This window comes from Lytechinus variegatus, chromosome 3 (assembly GCF_018143015.1).
Source record: "Lytechinus variegatus isolate NC3 chromosome 3, Lvar_3.0, whole genome shotgun sequence".
Taxonomy (NCBI): domain Eukaryota; kingdom Metazoa; phylum Echinodermata; class Echinoidea; order Temnopleuroida; family Toxopneustidae; genus Lytechinus; species Lytechinus variegatus.
Genome location: NC_054742.1, coordinates 14985626 through 15008192, shown reverse-complemented (window position 1 = coordinate 15008192; position 22567 = coordinate 14985626). Strand labels below are relative to the sequence as shown.

At 34.7% G+C, this 22567-nt stretch overlaps 1 protein-coding gene and 1 long non-coding RNA gene across 2 annotated transcripts; one reads left to right on the top strand and one right to left on the bottom strand.

Annotated features, from left to right (window-relative positions):
* Positions 1-6582: 6582 nt before the first annotated feature.
* LOC121412181 (lengsin-like) lies at positions 6583-9830 on the bottom strand. Its single transcript, XM_041605086.1, has 3 exons — positions 9564-9830; positions 8523-8810; positions 6583-8019 (listed from the first exon to the last, which is right to left on the bottom strand). The coding sequence occupies exons 2-3, from the start codon at positions 8806-8808 to the stop codon at positions 6962-6964; spliced, it is 1344 nt and encodes a 447-aa protein (XP_041461020.1). The 5' UTR covers positions 8809-8810; positions 9564-9830; the 3' UTR covers positions 6583-6961.
* Positions 9831-18578: 8748 nt separating this feature from the next.
* LOC121412180 lies at positions 18579-20872 on the top strand. Its single transcript, XR_005969564.1, has 3 exons — positions 18579-18633; positions 20088-20212; positions 20702-20872. It is a non-coding gene; the product is annotated as an uncharacterized LOC121412180 (long non-coding RNA).
* The last annotated feature ends 1695 nt before the right edge of the window (positions 20873-22567 follow it).

Sequence of the window (22567 nt, the reverse complement as noted above, 5' to 3'; positions counted from 1 at the left end):
TGCATCAACATTCATGTTTATCGTGGTTTTCTTTTTTAACACAAAGTTGGTTGGAAAAATTGTGTTTTTAAATCTCTGTCCCCTAATAACGGAATGCCTACTTTATCCTTTTTTTTTCCTTTTTTTTGTACTTTGAATGAAAAGTACCACAACGGTGCTTAAAACGCGTCATTCCTAAGCCTGTCAAAATTTGATTTGAAATCAGTTTTTTTTTCTATCAGAGGACACAACAGGAGAAAAATATTATTCACGCTCGAATGTTCAGACACTGACATTTTTGTACAGAGTGACAAATGGCTTTGCACCAAAACAGAGCATATCTGGGCAAACTGAAAGCAGCAGTCTGAAAGGATTACTCCCATTGAAATAATTTTTTTTACCATTATGAATGTTAGAATTATGTGTCTAGTATGTTGCAGTCAAGTGCACATTTCCCATACGGCGGCCATATACGACAATCGTTTTATTCATTTTCATGCAAAGCTTGGACTATATTATAAATCAACAGATTTCTCATGTTACAAGTCAAAGGTAGAGCAGAATAAAATAATGAAAGTAATTGATTTAGTACTGTTTTTACTGAATGTCTGGTCTCTATATTATCAATTTAACTATTTCTTAAATTAATACTTCAACTGTCGTGCACACTCTCAAAAGGGATGCTCCTGGCTGATAATATTTATATCTAAATAAACTGAGTAAAATTCACAAAGCAAAATATTGAAAATTTCATCAAAATCTGATAGCAAATAGCGAAGTTATTGAATTTTAAAGTTTATCAATACATGTATCTAAAAAAAAGCTATATGTATATATCGTCTTGAATATTCATCAGGTTGGCTGATAATTTCACATCCCCGCATTCATTTTTTATGTTATCACATGAAATCATAATTGTTTCATTTTTTCATTTATGTGTGAATGATGTGTCTCCATTATGATTAAATAAGTTGCGCAATATAATGCACTCAATCAAATATCAATCCAAATTGTTTAATTCTTGGTAGAATATTGTTGAATAAACCCAATTTCATGTAATGAAATACAACAGAGCAAGTGCATGGGGATATGACATCATCAGCCCACCTAATGAATATTCATAAAGCCCAGTCATAAAGACAAATCTTTAAATTCAATAACTTTGTTATCCGATTTTGATCAAATTTCAGTTCAGCATTTTATTTTGTGAATTTTACTCTATTTATTGAAATAAAAATTCTTCAGCCTGGAGGATCCCTTAAAGTAGGATGGGTGGATTTTTACTTATTTTTTAATCATGATAAAGGATTTTTTTAATTCTCGTTTTCTCCTTCCTTCGCTCTCTTTCTCTCCCACTTTCAATTTTTCTTAATTATTCTGTAATCCATATTCTGCACCCTTTCTCTCTCCTTCTCTTAATGTGTTTAATCCTTTCTTCCCATTCCCAGTCTAATTATTTTCTTGCAACTAGATTTAAAGATTAGACACAATTAAATCATTGCATATTTGTATATGATGTTATCCTTTTTCCTTTGATACTATCCTTTTGTTGTGTAATCATGATTATTGCAATTCAAAATTTTATAAATTAACCCCTTCAGCCTTTACTGATGGTCATAATGAGCATGTAGCAATAAAATATAAATAATGATAATAATAATAAAAGGTGCTTTTATACTGTATAAGTAGCCTTAATTGCCTCCTAAATATAGAAATGTAACGGATAATGTGCACCAATCTGCCATCGTGCAATGCATGCCAATTTCTCGCCAATTCAGCTGAGCTGAAGTTAAGTACCGCAGACGTTCTCCACTTCGATTTCTGAGTCTATCCGGATTAACCCTACATGTATATAGTTTTAACGTCTCATGCTGGTGTGAATATAAAACGTGCATGGCATGGTGTTTGTAAGGAGTTTACAAGGCGTTCGTAAGGAGTGAATTGGAAGGGGTATGCGAGACAAACAGGGGGAATCGAAGAGCTTTAAAAACACCACTGACCATTCATCCAAAGTTTGCCCGAACATGCCGAATATCGGGGAGGCAACCCGAACCCGATGCTTTACAATATTACCAATACGACCGGCGTGTATATATGCATTTCCTTTATTGACATATGCATATAGGCTTATCAATAAGTTTGTCATTGTCATATAAAATGGCATACTGAATACCCCTGGATGATTATAACAACAAAATATCATACATGTATAAGAAAAAATATCAGTTATGAAAAACTTTCATATTTCAGATAGGGTAGATTAAAAAAGAAATAGGTCATATATACAGACTTTCTGAAATCCTGAAAGTTTTTACTGTATAATAATTATGTTCACGCGTAGTGAAAACTAACTGTTAAAAGATAATCGTAACATTGATTAAAATTAATCATAGAATACAATCTTCTAATATAAAGGCTGAGCCAGACCGTAGGCCTATATGTGTTAAGCTCAAATAAAAATGAGAATGGCTTCTAAATTACATTATAACTAGAAATCATTTTATCATACTAATCAAAGTTAAAAATCATTGACGCCCTAAGTACCAGTTGTGAAGTTTTTGTTCATTAAAAAATAACCCTTGCTTTCGTTTTCGTGATTTCCAGAACCAAATTACTCTACAATTCTACATCGATGTATTTTCTCGTGCAAAATTTGGGAAAACTATACAAGGCAAAATTATTAGAAGAAAAACCCAAATTCTTCGATTGAACAAAGAATGCGGGGTCCAGAAAAAAAATTATGTTCATAAAATTTCTAAAAACTATATGGATTATTTCGTCTCATGGAGTGAAAGTTCCACTTTTTGTTCGTTACCTCATCTTTTGTCTCTATCAAATGCCAGATGTAGGCATATAAATAGATGCTTTATACCAGATATATATACAACATTGGAAGGTATCATACTTCATTCCAGTTGCAGAGTATAGAATAGGGGCGACTTTTACAAGTATAGTGTATTTTACAAGAATAAAATTAAGATCACATTTATTTCCGTTACTTAACTAAATTAAAGTAGATCATAAAACAAGAGGTATGGGTAGAGTGTTGCTACAATAATAACCCTATCATTATCATACATCGCCCTTTTGTCGTCAGCTCACATTTAAAATTTGAAAGTATCATAGCGCCATCCCTGCACTGTAAAAAAAGATATTTGGGAAAAATTTTACCACTACGAGGGTAATTACGTGTCCAACCATTTTTGGGCAGTAATACACAGTGCGGGAAGCATATTATTTTTCATTTGATTTATCTCGCTTCATTGCATTAGGAGATTTTAATCCTTGATCATTTTCTTCTGGGAACCTATATGCATAGGCGGCGGAAGCGGGGGGGGGGGGGGGGACGAACCTCTTTTTTTTTTTTTTTTGCTTGTCAAAATTTTTTTGCTTGCCCCCTCCTAAAATTTTTGGTTTCCGCCGCCAATGCCTATATGTCTACAAGTTTGGCCTTTTAATACACAGCAAAAAATGTGGTGTTAATCGGTATAGAGGACCACACCAGTTACTTTACACCGGTGTTAAATTGGTGGTGTTAGTTTTACACCTATAGGTGTTATTACGACACCTTTGGTTGTTACATTTACATTCTTTGGTGTTATGTTCAATCTCTAGGGTGTAATTTTAACACCTCAGGGAGTGGTCCTTTACTAACACCAATTGGTGTCAGTTTTAACACCACAGTTTTAACAGTGTTGGTTCCTCATATTTCACGATATAAGCCTGTTCACGGTTGCAAACTGCGCACGAGCAGAGAAAGGTCATTTGAGATAAACCATGAAGCATGAAGGTGGCTTTCAAATTCACCGACAGAGGCATTTGTGATTTGATGATTATTCATGTGTTCCTTTCAAAATATTCATTTTATCACATCCAAGCTGAAGAGTAATAAATAGAGCCTTAATAATCACTGGTATTTGACAGTAGCCTAAACAATAGTCAAATGTGCCAAAAGGCAGACAATAAAACAGATTTCCAAACCTTTATCCCTGATATACTATTCTAGTTATCTGGTCTATACAACGCCTTTTGTTCTTAGAATTTGAATAGGCAACATGTACATTTGAAAATGATAGTGCTTATCCTAATGAAAAATCACAAAGGTCATATGAGAAAAGTTGATCATGAGCTAACCATGAACTGGCTTATTGCATTTCCTTGTAAAACACTACAATTATGTATTTTTGTCATCATCTTCTCATTATTATGTTCTAGATGTATGTTTTTGTGGAATGTGAAACAATAAATCAAATAAAAAATCAAATCAAAATATTGTCCAGTAAGGTTAAAAAGTATAAGCAGCAGTTACTTCAGAATGGGCAAAATTGTCATCATACTGGATAAATAAAAATGCCCCCCCCCAAAAAAAAAACCCCAATGTTGGTTGGACTGTTGGTCACATTACCCCATGGAGCATTTTCACCCAATATTTTTGCTTCATCCAATAGTATTAAACGTTTGAATGCGAACATAAAATAACAAAATTACGAGATAAAAATCACCCTGAACCACACGTGTATAATTTATCTATCATTTCACCAACGTTATCATTATCACTATAATGAATAATTGATATAGTTTCTCGGAAACATCTACATTCTAGCACAAGACATCATATCCATTTTTATTACGTCAACAATATTTTAAACTTATCAAATCCATATTTTACACCGAATTCTAAATGTTTTATTTTACACATTTCTCACTTAATGAATACAACCTAAAACGGAAGTGTATACTGACAAATGTGTAATATTCTAATCAATATTTTAATATTAAACATCGACAACGGTAACCAGGCGCGCCGGAACACTTTCAGTTTTGGGGGGGCAAAATCCCGAAGGGGGCACAATATTTTTGACAGTGTGAGATACCGAAGCGATCGAGTGGGAGAGGCTGTGGGACTCCCCCCCCTTGGTAAGGTCTTTGTGTAAAAATGGAGTATAAAAGTTGCGTTTCTAATAGCATTCAAAAATAAATTTCTTGAGAATTAAACAGTCTTGGAGTTCTTTTTGCTCCTTCTGTTTCCTCCCTTCTGACCCAGACTGGTGTTTCTTCATGATCAGGGTCGCAGTTCCAGCAAATTACGAGCCTTATTGCAAACGAAATTGTTTCAAACCAATGTAATATAGGCCTTTTAAAGACTTTAAGATGGCAAACATGACCGTACGCAGCCGGGGCCGCCGATCGAGAGGGCAAAATTCACAAAATTCACCAAAAGTGTGCACGAAATCCTTCAATTTTATTCTAGAAAATTGTTAAGCTACCCCATCACAAACCCCCTCGCTCTTAAGTTTCTTCGAAAATTTAGGTCTTGCAGCCCCACCCACTCCCGGATTATTTTTAGATTTTTGCAAACGTCCATGAATAACAAAAGCTGGGATGAACCAGAGAACATAGCTGCCATCTCGATCTGATTAGTAACAGGTAATGGGAAGAAGTTTTGGAATCTAAAATACATAAGTGCTATATCATATGAGCTGAAATAGTATCAGACAAAACGCCTTCCAGTCATGCCAATGAAAAGGAATAGAGGAAAATACGGGGCTGTGAAAATATCTTAAGATTTTTTTTATAGTAGAGCAGTACTGTAACGCTTATTTTTTTCTTTTATATTCTTTATTTACATTTTTATTCATATCTCGGATAATATGAGTCCGATCAAGAAGACACTTTCACAGATTTGATTTTTTTCATGTCTAAACATTATCTCAAGTTGCTTTCGAGTGGGAAGTGATATCGGGTCCGGTCTGAGCGTTTCTGGCCGACCGCGCGTTTGTTAGACGACACAGCCAGCATCAAGGAGTTATAAACCTAATAATTGGTGGACCACTATCAATTTGCCATTCGCTATTATAGTCTGAACTGTATTCATTAAAAGGTTAAACGTTGTCACACTGTAATAAGATGGAAAAGGGGCTTATCAAAGGTATGTTTCACAGAGGAACTATTCGTCGAAAGACGCGAGGCTTACTATGATAATGTATTTGCCCCGTCAGGGGCAAATTTTTTTCATTTTTGACAATGTAAATGACAATTTTCAGGCAGAAAAGTGCCTTCGTTTGCTTTTGTCCTTAAATAATTTATCCTTTTTTTACTTTCAGGGGGGCACATTGGGGGGGGGCAAAATCTCGTTTTGCCCCCCAAAAATTTTATTTGGGGGGGCAAGTGCCCCCCTGCCCCCCCCCCCCGCTTCCGGCACCCTTGACGGTAACAAATATTGGGAGACAAAATATTTCTTTCTGCTTCTTGAAAACTTCATTGAATTTCTAAAGTGAAATTTATTAGATCCAATAATCAATTTAAGATATTACTTTTTTAACGGTGCTCCGATTCTGACAAAATCAAACTTGGTCCAGATGGAAAATTTTTAGAAATTGTGTTCGATCGCATGATTTGGCATTCCTAAAAGAAACTTGCATAAATTTATATTCATCCCTTATTATAGGACTGGTAATTTTAATGTTTCGCTTAATTTTCCCCAAAAAAGTGATACGCGCAACTCAGTGACATGCAAATGAGACAGTTGATGATGTCCCTCACTCACCATTTCTTTTATTTTTTGTTGTTTGAATTATACAATATTTCAGATTTGACAAAAAGGACCAACTTGACTGAACCATATAGTATTAAACAATGCTTTTCTACATGTTCAGGGAGGAATTATTTGTTTTCATCTGACAACGAGGAGTAAATTAGACTTAAATTAGACTTTCATAATTCACACAATGAAATACAAAGAAATAGTGAGAGGATGCAGTCATCAGTCTCATCATTTGCATACCGACGCAGAATGTGCATAATGAAAGTAAGCGAAACTTTAAAAAGAAATTATTTTCTTTTTTTACATCCGATTTTTTTACGTCCTTCAACTACTACTTTGTCTCCCTCTATTCAACAAGTAACCCATAATAGTATAGCGTACAAATGAAGATGTTGACCCCTGAAGCTATTTGCCGTTCTATATCATACAACAAATAACCTACAAGTATTCAAAATAGAAGTTGAAGGCCCAATCTTTGTCGCCTCTAGCTTCAGCTTCCCTCGCCTGCTTAGCTTCGCAAATTTTCACCGCTGTGAAGCATTTGATGAAATCTTTACCCAGAGCATCACAGATTGTTTCATCGTTGGTCAAAGCAGTGAGGGCGTCCTCCATGTTTGTTGGGAGGTTGGCTGTTTTTGGAGGAAGATCGGCTTCTTCACAGGCATCACCAGTGACCTGTGGTGGCAATTTAAGCTTGTTGACAATGCCATCAATCCCAGCTGCAACTGTTGCAGCCAGAGATAGGTATGGGTTGCATCCAGCGGCTCCAGCGCGATGTTCAATGTAGGTTCCTTCTGGACCGTTGATTTTTACACGGATATCACACGTACGGTTGTCGAAGCCCCAGGTAGCGTTGATTGGGGAAAATGTGTGTGGGGTGACCCTGGTGAGACAATTGACGGTTGGAGCCATAAGAACTTCGATGGCAGGAGCATGAGCTAAGATGCCAGCGATCCAGTGTTGAGCTGTTTCAGAAAGAGACAATGGATCGTTTGCATCGTAAAGGAGTGGAACTTTCTCATTGATATCCCAAAGAGAATGATTGAAATGGCTAGATGAACCAGATTTGTTAGGATATGGCTTAGACATGAAAGATGCCATATATCCATTTAGAATGGCAATTTCTTTGATAGATGTCTTGTAGGTGTGGGCATTATCAGCAGCACTTATTCCAAAAGCAGGTTTGTAAGAGATTTCAAGTTGACCAGGCCCGTACTCATTCTCGACATGCTCAACATCTACACCAACCTTAGGAAGATATTCCATGAACTTGTTTAGAAGATTATGGTATGGTGTATCTCGAATAGCAGAATGTGCGTTTTTATCTTCGTTGAGTGGCTTCTTTGTTTCTTTATCCACCACGTAGAATTCATGTTCGTGAGCTGAGTAGAGAGATATACCGAGTTGCCTCAGTTTCTCCAACTGTCTGCGAGCTACAACTCTTGGATGACCCTCTACTTCGGAACCTTTCCAAGTTGGCTCGATCAGGATTCGACCTGTATTCAAAATGACAAGAACCGAAATAAAAAATAAACAACACAGTCATATTCAAGAGGTGATAACGTACAAGGAAATTGAATTTACTTGGAGTCAAAATCCAAGAATGCAAGATTACTATAATTACCATAATTTAAATTTCATGGATTTTCAGTAATCCTCTTCTGTTTAGGCGTAAGGCAGAGACCATACTGGCGGTCAAGTGCCACAAGCCCAAAATTAATACCCCGTGTTGGACCTATAGTTAGTTGGTCGACAAAATGCAGAGACGAACCTCGATAATGAAATACCTTTGGAGATGTGCGTTTAAATGAAAAAAAAACTCATTTCAGATCATCCTTACATTATTCTGTTTATGGTTAATGTCATAGGGTAGAAACTACGTGGAAGTAAAAACCTAATAAGCTGTTTGATTACTTTCATGAGTAAGGATTTATGATTAGATTTACGCACCAATTATTATTATCGAAATAAACTATCTCTAAGATTCGGTTTAGATTACCTGTTCGTTCCAACCATGGAAGAACTTGAAACGTGTCGTAAATAGGAAAAGTGGCAGCGTCTCCATAACCTATCTCCTCTGCATAGCCAGAATTGGTGGCAACGTTTAGCTGAACGTCAAAAGATAGATGACAGAGGATGAACTGCAGCCCTTCCGTTGCCTTTGTTTTAAAATGTCTAGCAGGTACAAGCTTAGACCTTGCGATCCCATTAGTGTCAGTCTGCTCGAAGCGTACTGCCAAAAGGTTTTCCTCTTTGATGATTGCAAGGATTTTATTAAGATCCATTCCTGCTGGGAAAGAAGGAAACCATAACAAGATTTGAAAGGGGTGGTTGACGTCGATCTAGTTTATAAATTAGAATCAATATCTGATCCAAAAACATTTTAATACATTACTTGACACATGATTATAGAAATCAATTCACTAGTTCTCTCGAAACGAAATAACAGTACGACCCACTTTTTCATTTGTTTCCAAGTTAGCGTATTTCTTCAACGATTTATGGAATTATTAATCAATATTATTTTTGATGTTACAACCTTGTATAAAAAGTGTGTGTTCGATTATTTAACTATTCATTGCATAGGTGATATTTCCAGTGAGTTTTTATCTTCATCTGTTCATAATTATATTATAATAGGCCTATTGGTGTTTATTGTTAAAATTGCCGATTTCTACGTCACGGCATTATTGAAAATGTCAAATTGTTGATCCTTTGTAACTGCACAAGAAAAAAAAAAGATTCTATGTAAAAGTTGAAGTGTGAAATCTTACTACGAGAATGTTGAAGGAGATACTGCTTCATAATATGCCTACATTCATGTATTGTATTTGTAAATCATTTGTAGATTTTTTCAAACAAGAGCAAACCTATAAGTTTATCTGAATGCAGGATAAAAGAGGTATACCGCGACCGGTGATCGAACCTCGGACTTTCCATTATTGCCAGGCACATTAGACCACTCGGCCACGGCACCTCTTAATAGATGTTATAAAAAAACTTTATCAGTTATTAATCGATTTGAAGAAAAATATCTTACTTGAATGTCCTGTTTTGTTCGTGAAGGCGTGACTTTTTTGTAATTCAAATCGCCAATATATGCCTAAATAGATTGCCTTCGTCGGTATATGCTTTACACATCTGTTGCTTGGACGATGATTTTCGTTGATGCTTTTCCTTTAGCGATAACGATTTATAGCGAAGTTAAATAAAATAATATTCACGACGGAATTTTACAGGATCCTATTTGGTGGTCTGCTCACACTATACTGCATGGGTGCGCCGTGTGGTATGGCGCTGACTACACAACCGTGACCGCGTGATACAGATTAATTAATTTGAATATGAAAGTAGTTTTTTCATTGAGAGGTATTGTTGCAGTTTATTTGGTTGAAGTCTAAAAAATTATGACCTTTGTACCTCAGTCAAAGCAAAATACACTTGTCTTTCATGGTCTTTTCTCCGTATATAGCAAGTACACACACACACACACACACACCCTCATACACCGGCACACACCCGTCACGCACAAAAGAAATAATAGGATCAACAAAATATGATCCTATTTTATTACTTGCGTGTAGTAAAAAAAGTTAAAGAAAAGGAAAAGGGTGACAAATGATATACAATTTTCTGAATATGGCAAATTCTAAAACAAAAAATTAGTGAGATAGTCCATGCATGTTTTATACATTGCTTGAATAACATGCAGTCAGGATCCCATATATTCATGTACTCTGATCTCTTGTATTGGATTTTGTACAGTGTGAATGGTTGATATCAGACATCAGTGGTCCCAGATAAACACAAAAGCTCCGATAGAATGATAGAAATATGATCTCTTGCATTCACGTCTCGTGCCATTATGATCACGAGAGTAGTAAAAAACACATTGTAACGGAAACGCATGTCTGCGAATCAATGGGAATTATGTTTTTTTCTGGAATAAGTGCTTATAGAGTAAAATAAGAATGGTATATCTGCATAATAGAAGGGGGCGCCCGGAGGATCGGCATCAGTTTGAACATGAATGCTAATTCTGAAAGACTTTTTACAAAACCGAAGAAAATCCAGGGGCCAGCCCAAACACAGTCTCCTAAAGTGCCATATAGTCTGCGATACTAGATTGTTAGTTGGGAGCCTATTACCCACCCCGCCATATAAAGACCATAAGATTTCAGTTCTATATTTTGATTGGTTGGACAGTGGTGTAACTACGGGGTCACCCCCCCCCGAATATCGACTGGAATAGGAGGGAGATAAAATTAAGAGGGAGAAAGAAAGATAAGCGGATATAGTACAGTAGGGGAAGAAGAAATTAGGCCTACTGTATATTAGATTACATTTATATTACGTTATAACATTGTACCATATCGTATCATATTACATAAGATTTTTTTGTTTTCATGAAGCCTAATTGTGATAATCATTCCTGGTGCTCGCATTGTCTGATTAATGAGACTTTATACTTAAAATGATTGCCCATTTTTAAGGTCTGAATCTAGTTCGTGCTTATATACGTTAGCATTAGTGGACTAGTGAGATAGACATGACATGTTCTTCAGAAATTCCTAAAACAGTCCTTGTTTATATGAATATAACGACTACAAAAAGTGCGTCATGTCTAAAATGAATAAGCCCTTGGCACTCGCGTTAGATGACTATGGCATGTATGGTGAGATGATCTGCATGAATTCCTGAAAAATAGTCCTTATAATGTCCGTTTGGGGTCAATATAATATATATATAAAAAAAAATAAGCTCGCCTTTCGCGCTCGCATTGTTTGTTTTGTAAGACATGACTACAAAAATGTGCTTATAATGTCCCTTTTTAGGTCTGAATATAAAAAAAAATTCACTTCGCACTTCGCGCTCGCATTACTTTGATCAGTACTATATCCGTTTAAAGGAAAACAAAACCCAAGAAAAGAAGCAATCTTATTGGAAAGAGTAAAATGAGAGGAACAATTTAAAAAAAGTTTCATCAAAATCGGTTAAGAAATAAGCAAGTTATGGACGTTTAAAAAGTCTTGTACTTTCTATGGGGATCCTCAAATTGGCAAACGTGCTTCAAAATGGCTGATTTTGTGGACAACTCTCCATTTGTTTTGTACACAAATTTTCAGATTTTCCCCATTATTTTACATATTTCACATTATCTCTTCTTGACCTTGACATATGTGGTGAGAATTATATGCCCCCATGACATATGTTGTGCTCAGAAGGAGGCAAGATGCAATTTGAAAGATAATGAGGAAAATCTCAAAATTTGTGTACAAAACAAATGGAGAGTTGTCCACAAAATCAGCCATTTTGAAGCACGTTTGCCAATTTGAGGATCCCCATAGAAAGTACAACAAGAGTTTTCAAACTCCCATAAACTTGCTTATATCATAACCGATTTTGATGAAACTTTTTTTTAAATTGTTCCTCTCATTTTACTCTTTCCAATAAGATTGCTTCTCGTCTTGGGTTTTGGTTTCCTTTAATGGCACAGTCATTGTCTCTATTATAAGTATACCTGGCACAGTCATGAGCGCGCTAATTCGTGCGCCCACTGAGTGATTGAATTTTTATGCTGGTGCCCCCCCCCCCTGCCGTGACCCACGGAACGCAATTTATGAGTAAACATAAATTAAGCAGATCATATATGAGAACTGACAGATATCGAAATTCCCCATCCCTTATTTAATTCGAACTTTAAACAGTTAGTGAATAAATTATGTATAAATTTGCGTTTATCTGCTGGCTTATAAAATTGAATGCATTGTATATAAACTCTCAGACTACTCTCTGTAAGCACCAATAAATATTTCATGTACCTGTTGTGCAAAATTTCTTACATTGACGTGATGTTTTCTTTCTCTCTCTCACTTCTGTTTTTCTTTTCTTTCTTTCTCTTCTTTTCTTTCTTTGATCTCTACTGTTTTATTCCCCTTTTCTACAACTTTTCTTTCCCTGATTGCATCACACTCTCATCTGCTATCTACGTACATCTTTAGACAGCTCTATACACATGTACATAATTTGTCATGTTTAATTATTCCCCATGACCCCCATTTTTATATGCCAAACAGCGAGAAGGTCGTGCTTTAGGATGTATAAAGGTTTAGGTAATAGGCCTATCTACCTAATACTTTATTTTCGGCGAGGACATACATACGGCTTTGGCAAATATGGGCTGTAAACAAAATTTCGAACTTGCCCCACCCTGGGTGCAATAGAAAATATTGTGAAGGAAACTGAACAAGTTCAGTTTTCCTTTGAATAATCTAGTGACAATAATGGGTTGTACACGACCAAAAGTAGAATATTTTGTATCAGTTTTCCATAGCAGTCTTACAGCAAAACCAAATGATATTATTAAAAGAATACAAAGGAGAGTATGTAAAATTGTTTTAGGACATAATTACATCACAAACACAAATCCATGTCACGTACGCAATTTACCAATACTTGAGAGAAGATTGGCACTTGTTGTGTAAAAAATTTGCAAAATCACTTTCAACTCATCCTCTGTATAAAACATGGCTACATCTCGGAAAAAAAACATACAAACATATCTCTTCGTTGTAAAAACAACTATCAGCAATTTCAAATAAGAACAATGAGATTAAAAAACAATCCATTGCCGTTTTTTGGTTGACATACTCAACAAAAGATGAGTGTGTCGACTATAGGAAAGACAATGGACAATGGTAACCCATGCTGTTATTTTGTCATTTGAATAAGTGCCTGCCTCCTCTCCTTCAAGTCTGCCATTATCATGTTACAATCACTCATTCATTCATTGCCTTTTATGCTTTATCTAAATTGCATTAGCTTTTAAATGTATACCTTCTTAATGCATTTTACTATGTTTTTTTACTATGTATTCTATTGTGACAACACCAACTTGTAAACATGATTTTTCCAGTTCTTGTTGCTTTTTCATTTGCGATTGTTAACGTGTTTGATTATCAATAAAGAATTGAATTGTATGAGAGAGCTGATGGTATAACACCCTTATAAAAATCGCCAATGGTATTTGAATGGTGCCGAATGGTAGTTGAATGGTGATCTGAATGGTAAATGGTACGCGAATGGTATTTAAGTGGTGTTTCAATGGTAAGTTCTTAATGGTAATTGGTAGTTTATTTAATGGTAAATGGTATACCATATACCCAATGGTGTCTCAGCGGTATGTGACTAATGATATGATTGGTATGACGAATGGTATACCATTACCCAATGGTGTCTCAGTGGTATTCAATGGTGTCTCAGTGGTATGTGCTTGTAATGGTATGACTGGTATGATCAATGGTATACCATACACCAATGGTGTCTCAGTGGTATACAATGGTGTCTCAGTGGTATTCAATAGTGTCTCAGTAGTATATGCCTCTAATGGTATGACTGGTATAATGAATGGTATACCATACACCAATGGTGTCTCAGTGGTATACAATGGTGTCTCAGTGGTATTCAATGGTGTCTCAGTAGTATGTGCCTGTAATGGTATGATTGGTATGATCAATGGTATACCGTACACCAATGGTGTCTCAGTGGTATACAATGGTGTATCAGTGGTATTCAATAGTGTCTCAGTAGTATATGCCTCTAATGGTATGACTGGTATAATGAATGGTATACCATACACCAATGGTGTCTCAGTGGTATACAATGGTGTCTCAGTGGTATTCAATGGTGTCTCAGTAGTATGTGTCTCTATAATGGTATGACTGGTATGATGAATGGTATACCATATACCAAATTGTGTCTCAGTGGTATTCAATGGTGTCTCAGTAGTATGTGCCTCTATAACATGTATAATGGTATGATTAGTATGGTGAATAGTATACCATTACCAATGGTGTCTCAGTGGTGTCAAATGGTGTCTGAGTAGTATGTGCCTCTAATGGTATGACTGCATGGTATACCATATACCCAATGGTGTCTCAGTAGTATGTGCCTCTATAATGGTATGATTGGTATCAATGGTATACCATATACCCAATATGGTGTCTTAGTAGCATGTGCCTAGTGGTATATATAATCATGTTGGATAATTGTAAAGCCATAGTGGCTTAGTGGTGTTTGCCTAATGAATGCCATTAGTGTTAATGGTGAATGGTATGCCCAATTGCATTACCCATTATCATAATTCCGAAGATTTAAAGAAAATATATCAAAGATTAAAAGGTATTTAGAATTAATTAAATATTTGAGCTGTGACTTTAATGCGAGCAGCTTCCCCAAATCAAGTGTAATCGCTCATGATTGTAAACATGGTATCTTGCATTCTTTTAAATTGTCTTTTTCCTTATTAAGTAAAAGGTCTATATGTGTTTAAATATTATTGATCCAGTGGTTATAATACAACATTATAAATTTGTTATATGTTACAATTGTACATGTTACTTTCTAAATTTAAATCTGATGCAATTGGTTGCAAAAATAAAATCAATCGGTCAATGAAATCTTTTTTGATAATAAGGGTTTTGATTTTTAATTAATAAGTTTTATTCTATTTTTATAATCATTTTGCTTGTTTATAGCCGCTTTTTATAAAAAGAACTATATATTGAGTGTTCCAAGAAGATATTTGCAATCAATCCCAAAATTCGATCAGATGCAAATTTACAGGTGATGATAAAAATTAAGTTTATCTAGAACATAACAATTTGGATTTTTTTATGGATCAGTTGCAAGTTTGCAATGAAAAGTATGACTCTCATGATTTGGAGTCTGAAATTGATTTGCATTCGATTGCTTCGATTGCAAGTTTCTTGCAATGCCTCATATTTTGCTCAAAATGAATTCACTGTTGGTTGTCTTGGTCCCCCAACCTCTATCAAATTCCCATCCGCAAACCCTGATTTGGTCTGTCTGCAACGTCAAAAGCCCCCTCTGAACCCATTTGTACGCTGTTATAGCTGCTTCCAATCATGAATTATTTCTATCTTTTTTTTTACAAATGATATTTTCAAAATTCTAATTCTATTTTTTAGGCCCTAATTATTCTTTCCCACTTGTGGACAGCGTTTATAAAGAGGAGAGATATTCTATAGGCCGGCCATTACTTGATTGAAATGATTTATCCACATGGTCTTGCTCCCGGCTCACCCCTATCAAAATTCCCTGCCGCCATCAGGGTATAGTACAATGTAACAGAAAAGAAATCTACTGAATGAAATCTCAATTTCTATCATTACAAAAGCAATGAGGGAAGATGAGGAGTGAGTAAAAAAATATATATTAAGGGGAAAAACAAGAAAAGAAAAAAGGCAATGAAGAAAAGAAAGATTAACAGAAAAGAAAAAAGACATACTATTTCTTTGGTATAATGACATGTATATGATATGCAATAATGTTTGTTTTGTTTGTATTCATTTCCATCTAAAAACATAGGAATAGAATTGATATAGAGTATGGCGGATATTCTATTTCAGTGGCTGATGATGTTACTGTTTCTTGATATAAAAGCAAACACAAAACATGATACATCACAACAATAAATCTAATCAATCAGGTACATTACAACCCATGCCAAAATCACAGATGGTAGATACTAAGTTGTAGGCTAATGACTTCCCCTTAATTGATACCAGAATGTTTCGTTTTATCCCTGGCTATGATTAAAATGCAGATTATGAAAACCAGACATAACTGGGGTGGTATTCTGAAAACGTTCTTATCTTTGTTCTTATCTTTTATCTTATCTCACTGAGATAAGAAGACGCTAAAATCATTACAAATCGGTATTCTGAAAATCTTCTTAACGCGTTCTTATCTCTGCAAGGACTGCCCCCTTCTTATCTCCAACACGCCCATTTTTAAGATTTTACCAATCAAAATGCGCTTTATATTGGCAGTTTAACCAATAAGAGCGTTCCTTATGTGAAGAGAATATCATGTTTCTGGCGCATTTGCGCGAAATAGGCATTTTATATACGCAATGACTGATTTTATTATTTCGAGACGTCCACGTCCACAAAAAAAGAAAGAAAAGTAAAAATTAAGCAGGTACGAATAAAGAACAAAATATGAATAAAGAACAAAATATGAAGAAAGAAAGTAAGTAGGTATGAAAGTAAGTGCAGTGAATAAAAGAAGGAAACGGAAGAAAGAAATAGAACAATTATCAATGATAAAGTGAAGGAACAAAAATGAAGAAAAATATGATTAACTAAAATGAATGCACACAAAAATAGAAAAAAGGTCTAACTAATAAGATAAAATAAAGTAACAAGGAACCGAAAAAGAAAAAAAAGTCTTAAAAAACGAATGAAAGAAAATTAGAAAGAAAAAAAGAGAAAAAAGGGAATAAAAATGTAAAAAGTGAAGGAAGAGAGAAAAAAAAAGAAAATTAAACAAAGAAATAAAGATGAGAGAAAATATGAAGACTACAAAAGATAAAGGAAAGAAAGGAAAATTCAAAGAAAGAAAGAAAGAAAAAAAGAAAGAAAGAAGGATAGAAAGAAAGAAAGAAAAAGAAAACGAAAAGGGAAAATATGAAGTTGGGGAAAGAAAACGAAAAAAAAATCAATGGAAAGAATAAAGAAAAAGTTAATAGGAGAAAGTAAAAAAGAGAGTAAACTAAGAACGAACGAAAAAAGAATGAGCAAAATAAAGAAAAAAAAGAAAGAAAGTAAAAAAGACACAAAAGTGTCAGAAAGCAGAAATAACAAAAATAGGAAAGAAAAAGTAAGAATTATTAAAGGGAATGAAGAAAAGGGGGGAAAAATAAAATGAATGATTAAAAAAGGTAAAGCATGTATAAAAACGAAAGAATGGAAGAAAAATAAGGAAGAAAAATAAAAAGATTACAAACAAGTGAAGGAAGAAAGAAAAAGGAAAAAGAAAGAAAAGGAAGAGAAACGGGGGAAAGTAGACAAAATACTCAGTAAAGAAAAAAAAGAAAGGGATAAAACGAAAAGGGAAAATAAAGAATGAAGAAAGGTGAAGTATAAATGAAACAAAGCAAAAGAAAAAAATAAATCAAAAGATTCAAACAGAACAAAAGAAAAGATATAAATGAAGAAGAATGAAAGAAAAGAAGAAAGACAGACAGATAGAAATAAAGAAAGACAGACAGATAGAAAGGAAGAAAAAAAAGAACAGAAAGAAGGGATAGAAAAAAAAGAGACGGGCAAAATAAAGGGTAAATGGAGGAAATGATGGGAGGAATACTTGTGGGTATTTGTTACTACTAGAGGCCATCGATTTTGAGCAAGAAAAAACGTGGACATCGTGAGATGTGATATCCTTCTAGTCATCTTAATATTATCTTAAATATCGTGAAAGATAACAAAGAAAAAAGATAAGAACGTTTTCAAAATACCACTTATCTTCATTCTGTTCTTATCTTTTAGCGCGCTTTGGTATTATATGCGCGAGTTGTAAATTTACGCGCTCAGCAATATGAAGAATAGAAAAATATGGGCAAAAATGTGAGGGGTCGGACGTACATCAGACGAAAACAGGTTTATGCTTTGAGTTCATGTCAAAATCTCTGTGATTTTTGTGATGCAGGTACTAAAATTGTAGTATGAGCTGTTAGCTAGAGGATGAATCTTAAAAGAAATGAAGCAAAGAAATTGATAGGCATCGCCTTGTTTTAGTTACAGGCTGATCTATTTGGGGTCGGACGTACACTTTGAAGGGGTCGGATCACAGAGATACGATCTTACGTATACGTAAGCTCCCGAAGGGAGCTAGAGAGGCAACTCTTTTTGCGCGTTTTTGATTTTCCATAGGTTTTGTACATAACAAACATGGCTGCCATTTGTCCAATTTGAAGGTTGATTTTGGAAGGTCAATGTTTAATTCATGAGTAATGACGTCAAAATACGCACAATGCACTTGTATAATTGGATAAAACGCTAATGTTTTATTCATGTCCTCATGCATTAAACATTTTTTTCCGTCCCACAATTCCCTACGATATCTGTGCGAAGTGTCGTTCTTTTTTATTCTGCGAAATTCAACTTTTTGAAATACAATAGCAAGTCTAATTATCTGTTTTTAGAATTGATGTTCGAAATCATGATTTCTGAGTGAACTTCAATGGAGCAGAAGTCTTGGAGGAAACATTAATATCAATCTAATGACATTCCATAGGAATAAAAGTAAGTTAAGTTCAATTTTTTACTTTGATCTTAGTTGAAATTGTAATGTGTTTGCTGGGGTTCGGCGTCGCATGCATGGCTTTATGTGCAGTTTACAATGCAAACCACAATTTCCATATTTCCATTTCTTTTTCCTGTCCTGATCCAATAAGTCTGAAATCTGACTGACATATTTTGTCAGAAAATAATATAGTTTTTCGTAGAACTAAGTTGGTTAATTGGGATGCTTCATGTCCGCCCTTATTAAATCTGTATTTCAGTTCTTATTGTCAAATATCAGGGTTAGATGTGGACTTGTTTAACGGCAAAGCTGCATCAAAATTAAGCCAAATATATAGCCAGAGCGGGATGCGGACTTTGATATCGCCGGTGCCAGCCGGCTGCGAAATTGCCGATCACGGTAGGCTAGGTCATTAGGTTTTGGAAATTAAGTGTCAAACAAGCTCGAGTTGAAATTTGAAGTTATAGGCCATGGGCCGAGTACTGATTTTTCGACACCGCTATTTCAATATAATTATCTGCATTTAAAATGAAATGAAATTAAATCTAAATGAACTGAATGATGAATCTGTTTGGAATGATATTGGTAGATTTTGCCATGCCCATGGTCACTCGTGGAATGATTTGAGACAGATGTTAACGTTTTTCTTTTTTTTTAATAAAAGTAAGCCCCTAGGATAGGTCTATCGTAGATATAGATTTAAAAAAAAATCTAGATCTGTATGGTTTGACTTTTTTTCTACAAAGATTTTTTAAGTTAACTTTAATTTCATTTTAGTTCCTGGCTGGACCGTTGGACTAAAATATGATTAGCCTAGCAAAGGAGTTTAATGATTCTTTTTTTTTCGGGGGGGGGGGGGCAACATTTCTATGTCAGGGTTCAAACTGCTCAATTGTTTTTTGGGAAGGGTTGAGAAAATTTATAGTGCCCTATTTTGAATTGTTTAAGTATAAGGCTAAGCAGAGAGAGCGGCTGATCCGATTGATTTATCTTTATTGTCCTCACTTGATGTTATTTGTGGTGAAAGGCAAAGGGTCATTTAAACCTGCCAGCAAGTGAGCTAACCCTTTTTTAAAATAAAAATCAAACTTAAACTTAAAGAGGAACTCACTTAACGTAGAGATTCAAATCAGACATGTTTATTGACGAGTGCAAAAAATTTAATGATTGACTCGCACTGATGAATGAGCGAGAGCCATATTATCACACAAATGATAATTATCTTACATCTGTCAAAGCTGGCTTGGTGTGTATATATATTGAAGATTGACAAAAGACCTCACTAGAGTAGGCCACGTATGCTTGAACCATTTAGTTTTTGGTCAAGACCTGCTTTTTTCTAGTTAGGAATTGTGAAAGCTGGAAACTCTGAAAAATTGTTTTTAGAGAGGAATTTTGTTTATCACTTTTGAATTTTTTAACTGTAAAGTATTGTATGTATATTGAATTGCAGATCCAATGGGATCCAGTTCTTAGCAGTCCCAGCCTATTCAGAAGTACAAAGTCAAATACCATTTGCACATCACCAAGAGGTACAATCTGATGAGTAACAGGATATCTGATCTAAAAGCTTGCCAGGTATGCTTGTTTTCATAAAAATATAAAAAACCTATTTTTCTGAATCATGTTATATCCCATAAAGTAAAGCTCCATGATGAGACAATATTCTTTGGATTCAGATTCACCAGTATTTCCGTTATCATCAATGCATACTTATTGTCCATCTATCTTAGCTATATTAATCATACATAAAATCACTTTAAAACTCAGTTACTCTGAAGACAGAAATAAAAAAGGACAAAATATTGAGATTAATCTTTCGATATATATTTGAATGTGTTTTCACACTTGATAAAAAAAGTTATATGAATAATGATCTATAATAGTGATCTATGATTTTTTATCAGGCAACATAAGTTTCTACATGTGCATTTTTAAAATAATATTGCATGGAAGAGTAAGGGCTCATAAAAAGTTTGAAACTTCTAAATAAACTGGACTAGATGAGTAAGAATAATTCATATCAGCAGCTCATTTTGTTCCCTTTTCTTTTTGTTTACTATGCAGGTTTCACAGGCTGTTTGAGTATCACCAGGGCAGATCAAGAAGAAATATGAAGGCCAGGTTCATAACAAGCAGTTGCTTCATTGCAATTACAGATTTAAAAATTTAATGAATTTAAATAAATGTGTCGATACATATTGAATGTTGCTTAAACTACACATCTGTTGAACAAAAAAAGATTATTTGGAGTATAGATATTTAGGTCCATAGGTTTCACACAAGATTAAAATATTTTTCGAAAGGGCACACTTATCCCCCCCCCTTTATTAATGTTCTAATCATCTACATGTAGTACTTATAGTAGTGAAAGCACTTTGAATAATATTAGTAGTTTGAAAGGGATAGGTTGTATTCTGGTAATCTAAACAATGCAGAATGGGCCTTTACTGAGGTCTGGGCTATGTAACATACATGCCTACAGACATATAAAAGGTGATAAGAAATAATGGATTTTCATTGAAAAAATGTGCATAATAAAAACAAGGTGACAGAACAGAGGGCGAAGAAATCACTCTCAGTCCTGGACCCCAATTCATTAAAGGTAAATTCCAGTTTTGGTAACGATCTCAAAATGACTTTTTACAGAATCCAATATAATGACCACCCAAGTGTCTGTTTATATGAATAAAAAATATGTGCCAAAGGATTCTGGAAGAAATTGTGTAATTGCTGAGAAATAAGCAAAATAAGCGCGGATTCGGGCACTTCCGTCGGGTCTTTATTCCAGCAATTTAATATACACTGTCCCACGTGTGCCCATCTGTGTAAGCGATTTTCAGTGTGATTGTTTTTCAGCCTAGATTTAATGATTTCACGAAGTTCAGTTTATGTAACTGTACCAGATCTAGATCGACGATGATATAGTAATACTTAACCTTGGTTTTACAGACTTTCTCACGAAATCAGTGTTTTACTGCAACTGCTGGAATTTAGCTTTAAGACCAACCACTATTCTAGCTTTGCCATTCTGGTAATTACCATGGAAACATTAAAGCAACAGATCAACATTGGGGTTCCCATGCTAGTTGCTAGTTACATTTGGGGCCAATTTACCATAATTGAAGTCCTTATGAAACAAGAACCTGTATGTATTGCTGGACATTAAGCTGTTGAATTCATTTTCTGGGGGAAGTGAAAAGTTGCACTATTTTTTTTTTAATCTCTTTGTCTTTGTAACACTGTATTGTCGATGTCCCGTATAATGAACTAGATTAGCTCTGCAAATAAAAGAATTTGTTGGAAATAGAACACAGCTCTAGCAGCACTTCACAACAATAGACAATAAGCAACTTTGTTACTGATTTACCAATGTGCAGATTTGGGAAGGCACTCTTTAGAGAAATGTGCTCCCCTTTTTGTATGAAGTGTCACCGATTAGATTAGCATGATATTTCTTGTCAGCAAATGCTGAAAAAATAATTTGATATTTTAGTAACTGACTTTGAGAGAGAGGTATATTGATAATCTTTTTATTAATGGCATCCTTGATGCCCCCCTTATATTGACTATGTAAGGCTTATCAATAACTATGTAAGTGAATATACATACTTATTTTTTTCATATTTTTTTCTCTAGATTTTACCAAAAAAATACATCCCCTCTCTTGTAATATCCTTGCAATTTCTGTTGCACTCATTACAGGCATTTTGCTGATGTAATTTGATGCTTTGGTGAGAAAAAAATATTTTTATCATGTATTCAAAAATTTATTAACTAATAAACATTTTAATTTGAAATATTACTTTCTAATCTTGATATTCGTGATTTACTTAATCCACCAATTTATATTGCGTGAAAGATATGTGATGATGATGTTATTGCTACCAAACTGTGTTGTGATGAAATGGCACTGAAGATCACTTCTATATG

Excerpts from the sequence above, each read along its gene's own strand:
- LOC121412181 (XM_041605086.1), bottom strand. The coding sequence starts at position 8,808 with ATGGATCTTAATAAAATCCTTGCAATCATCAAAGAGGAAAACCTTTTG. Across the intron at positions 8,020-8,522 it reads TCCATGGTTGGAACGAACAG|GTCGAATCCTGATCGAGCCA; the intron begins GTAATCTAAACC and ends TTTTGAATACAG.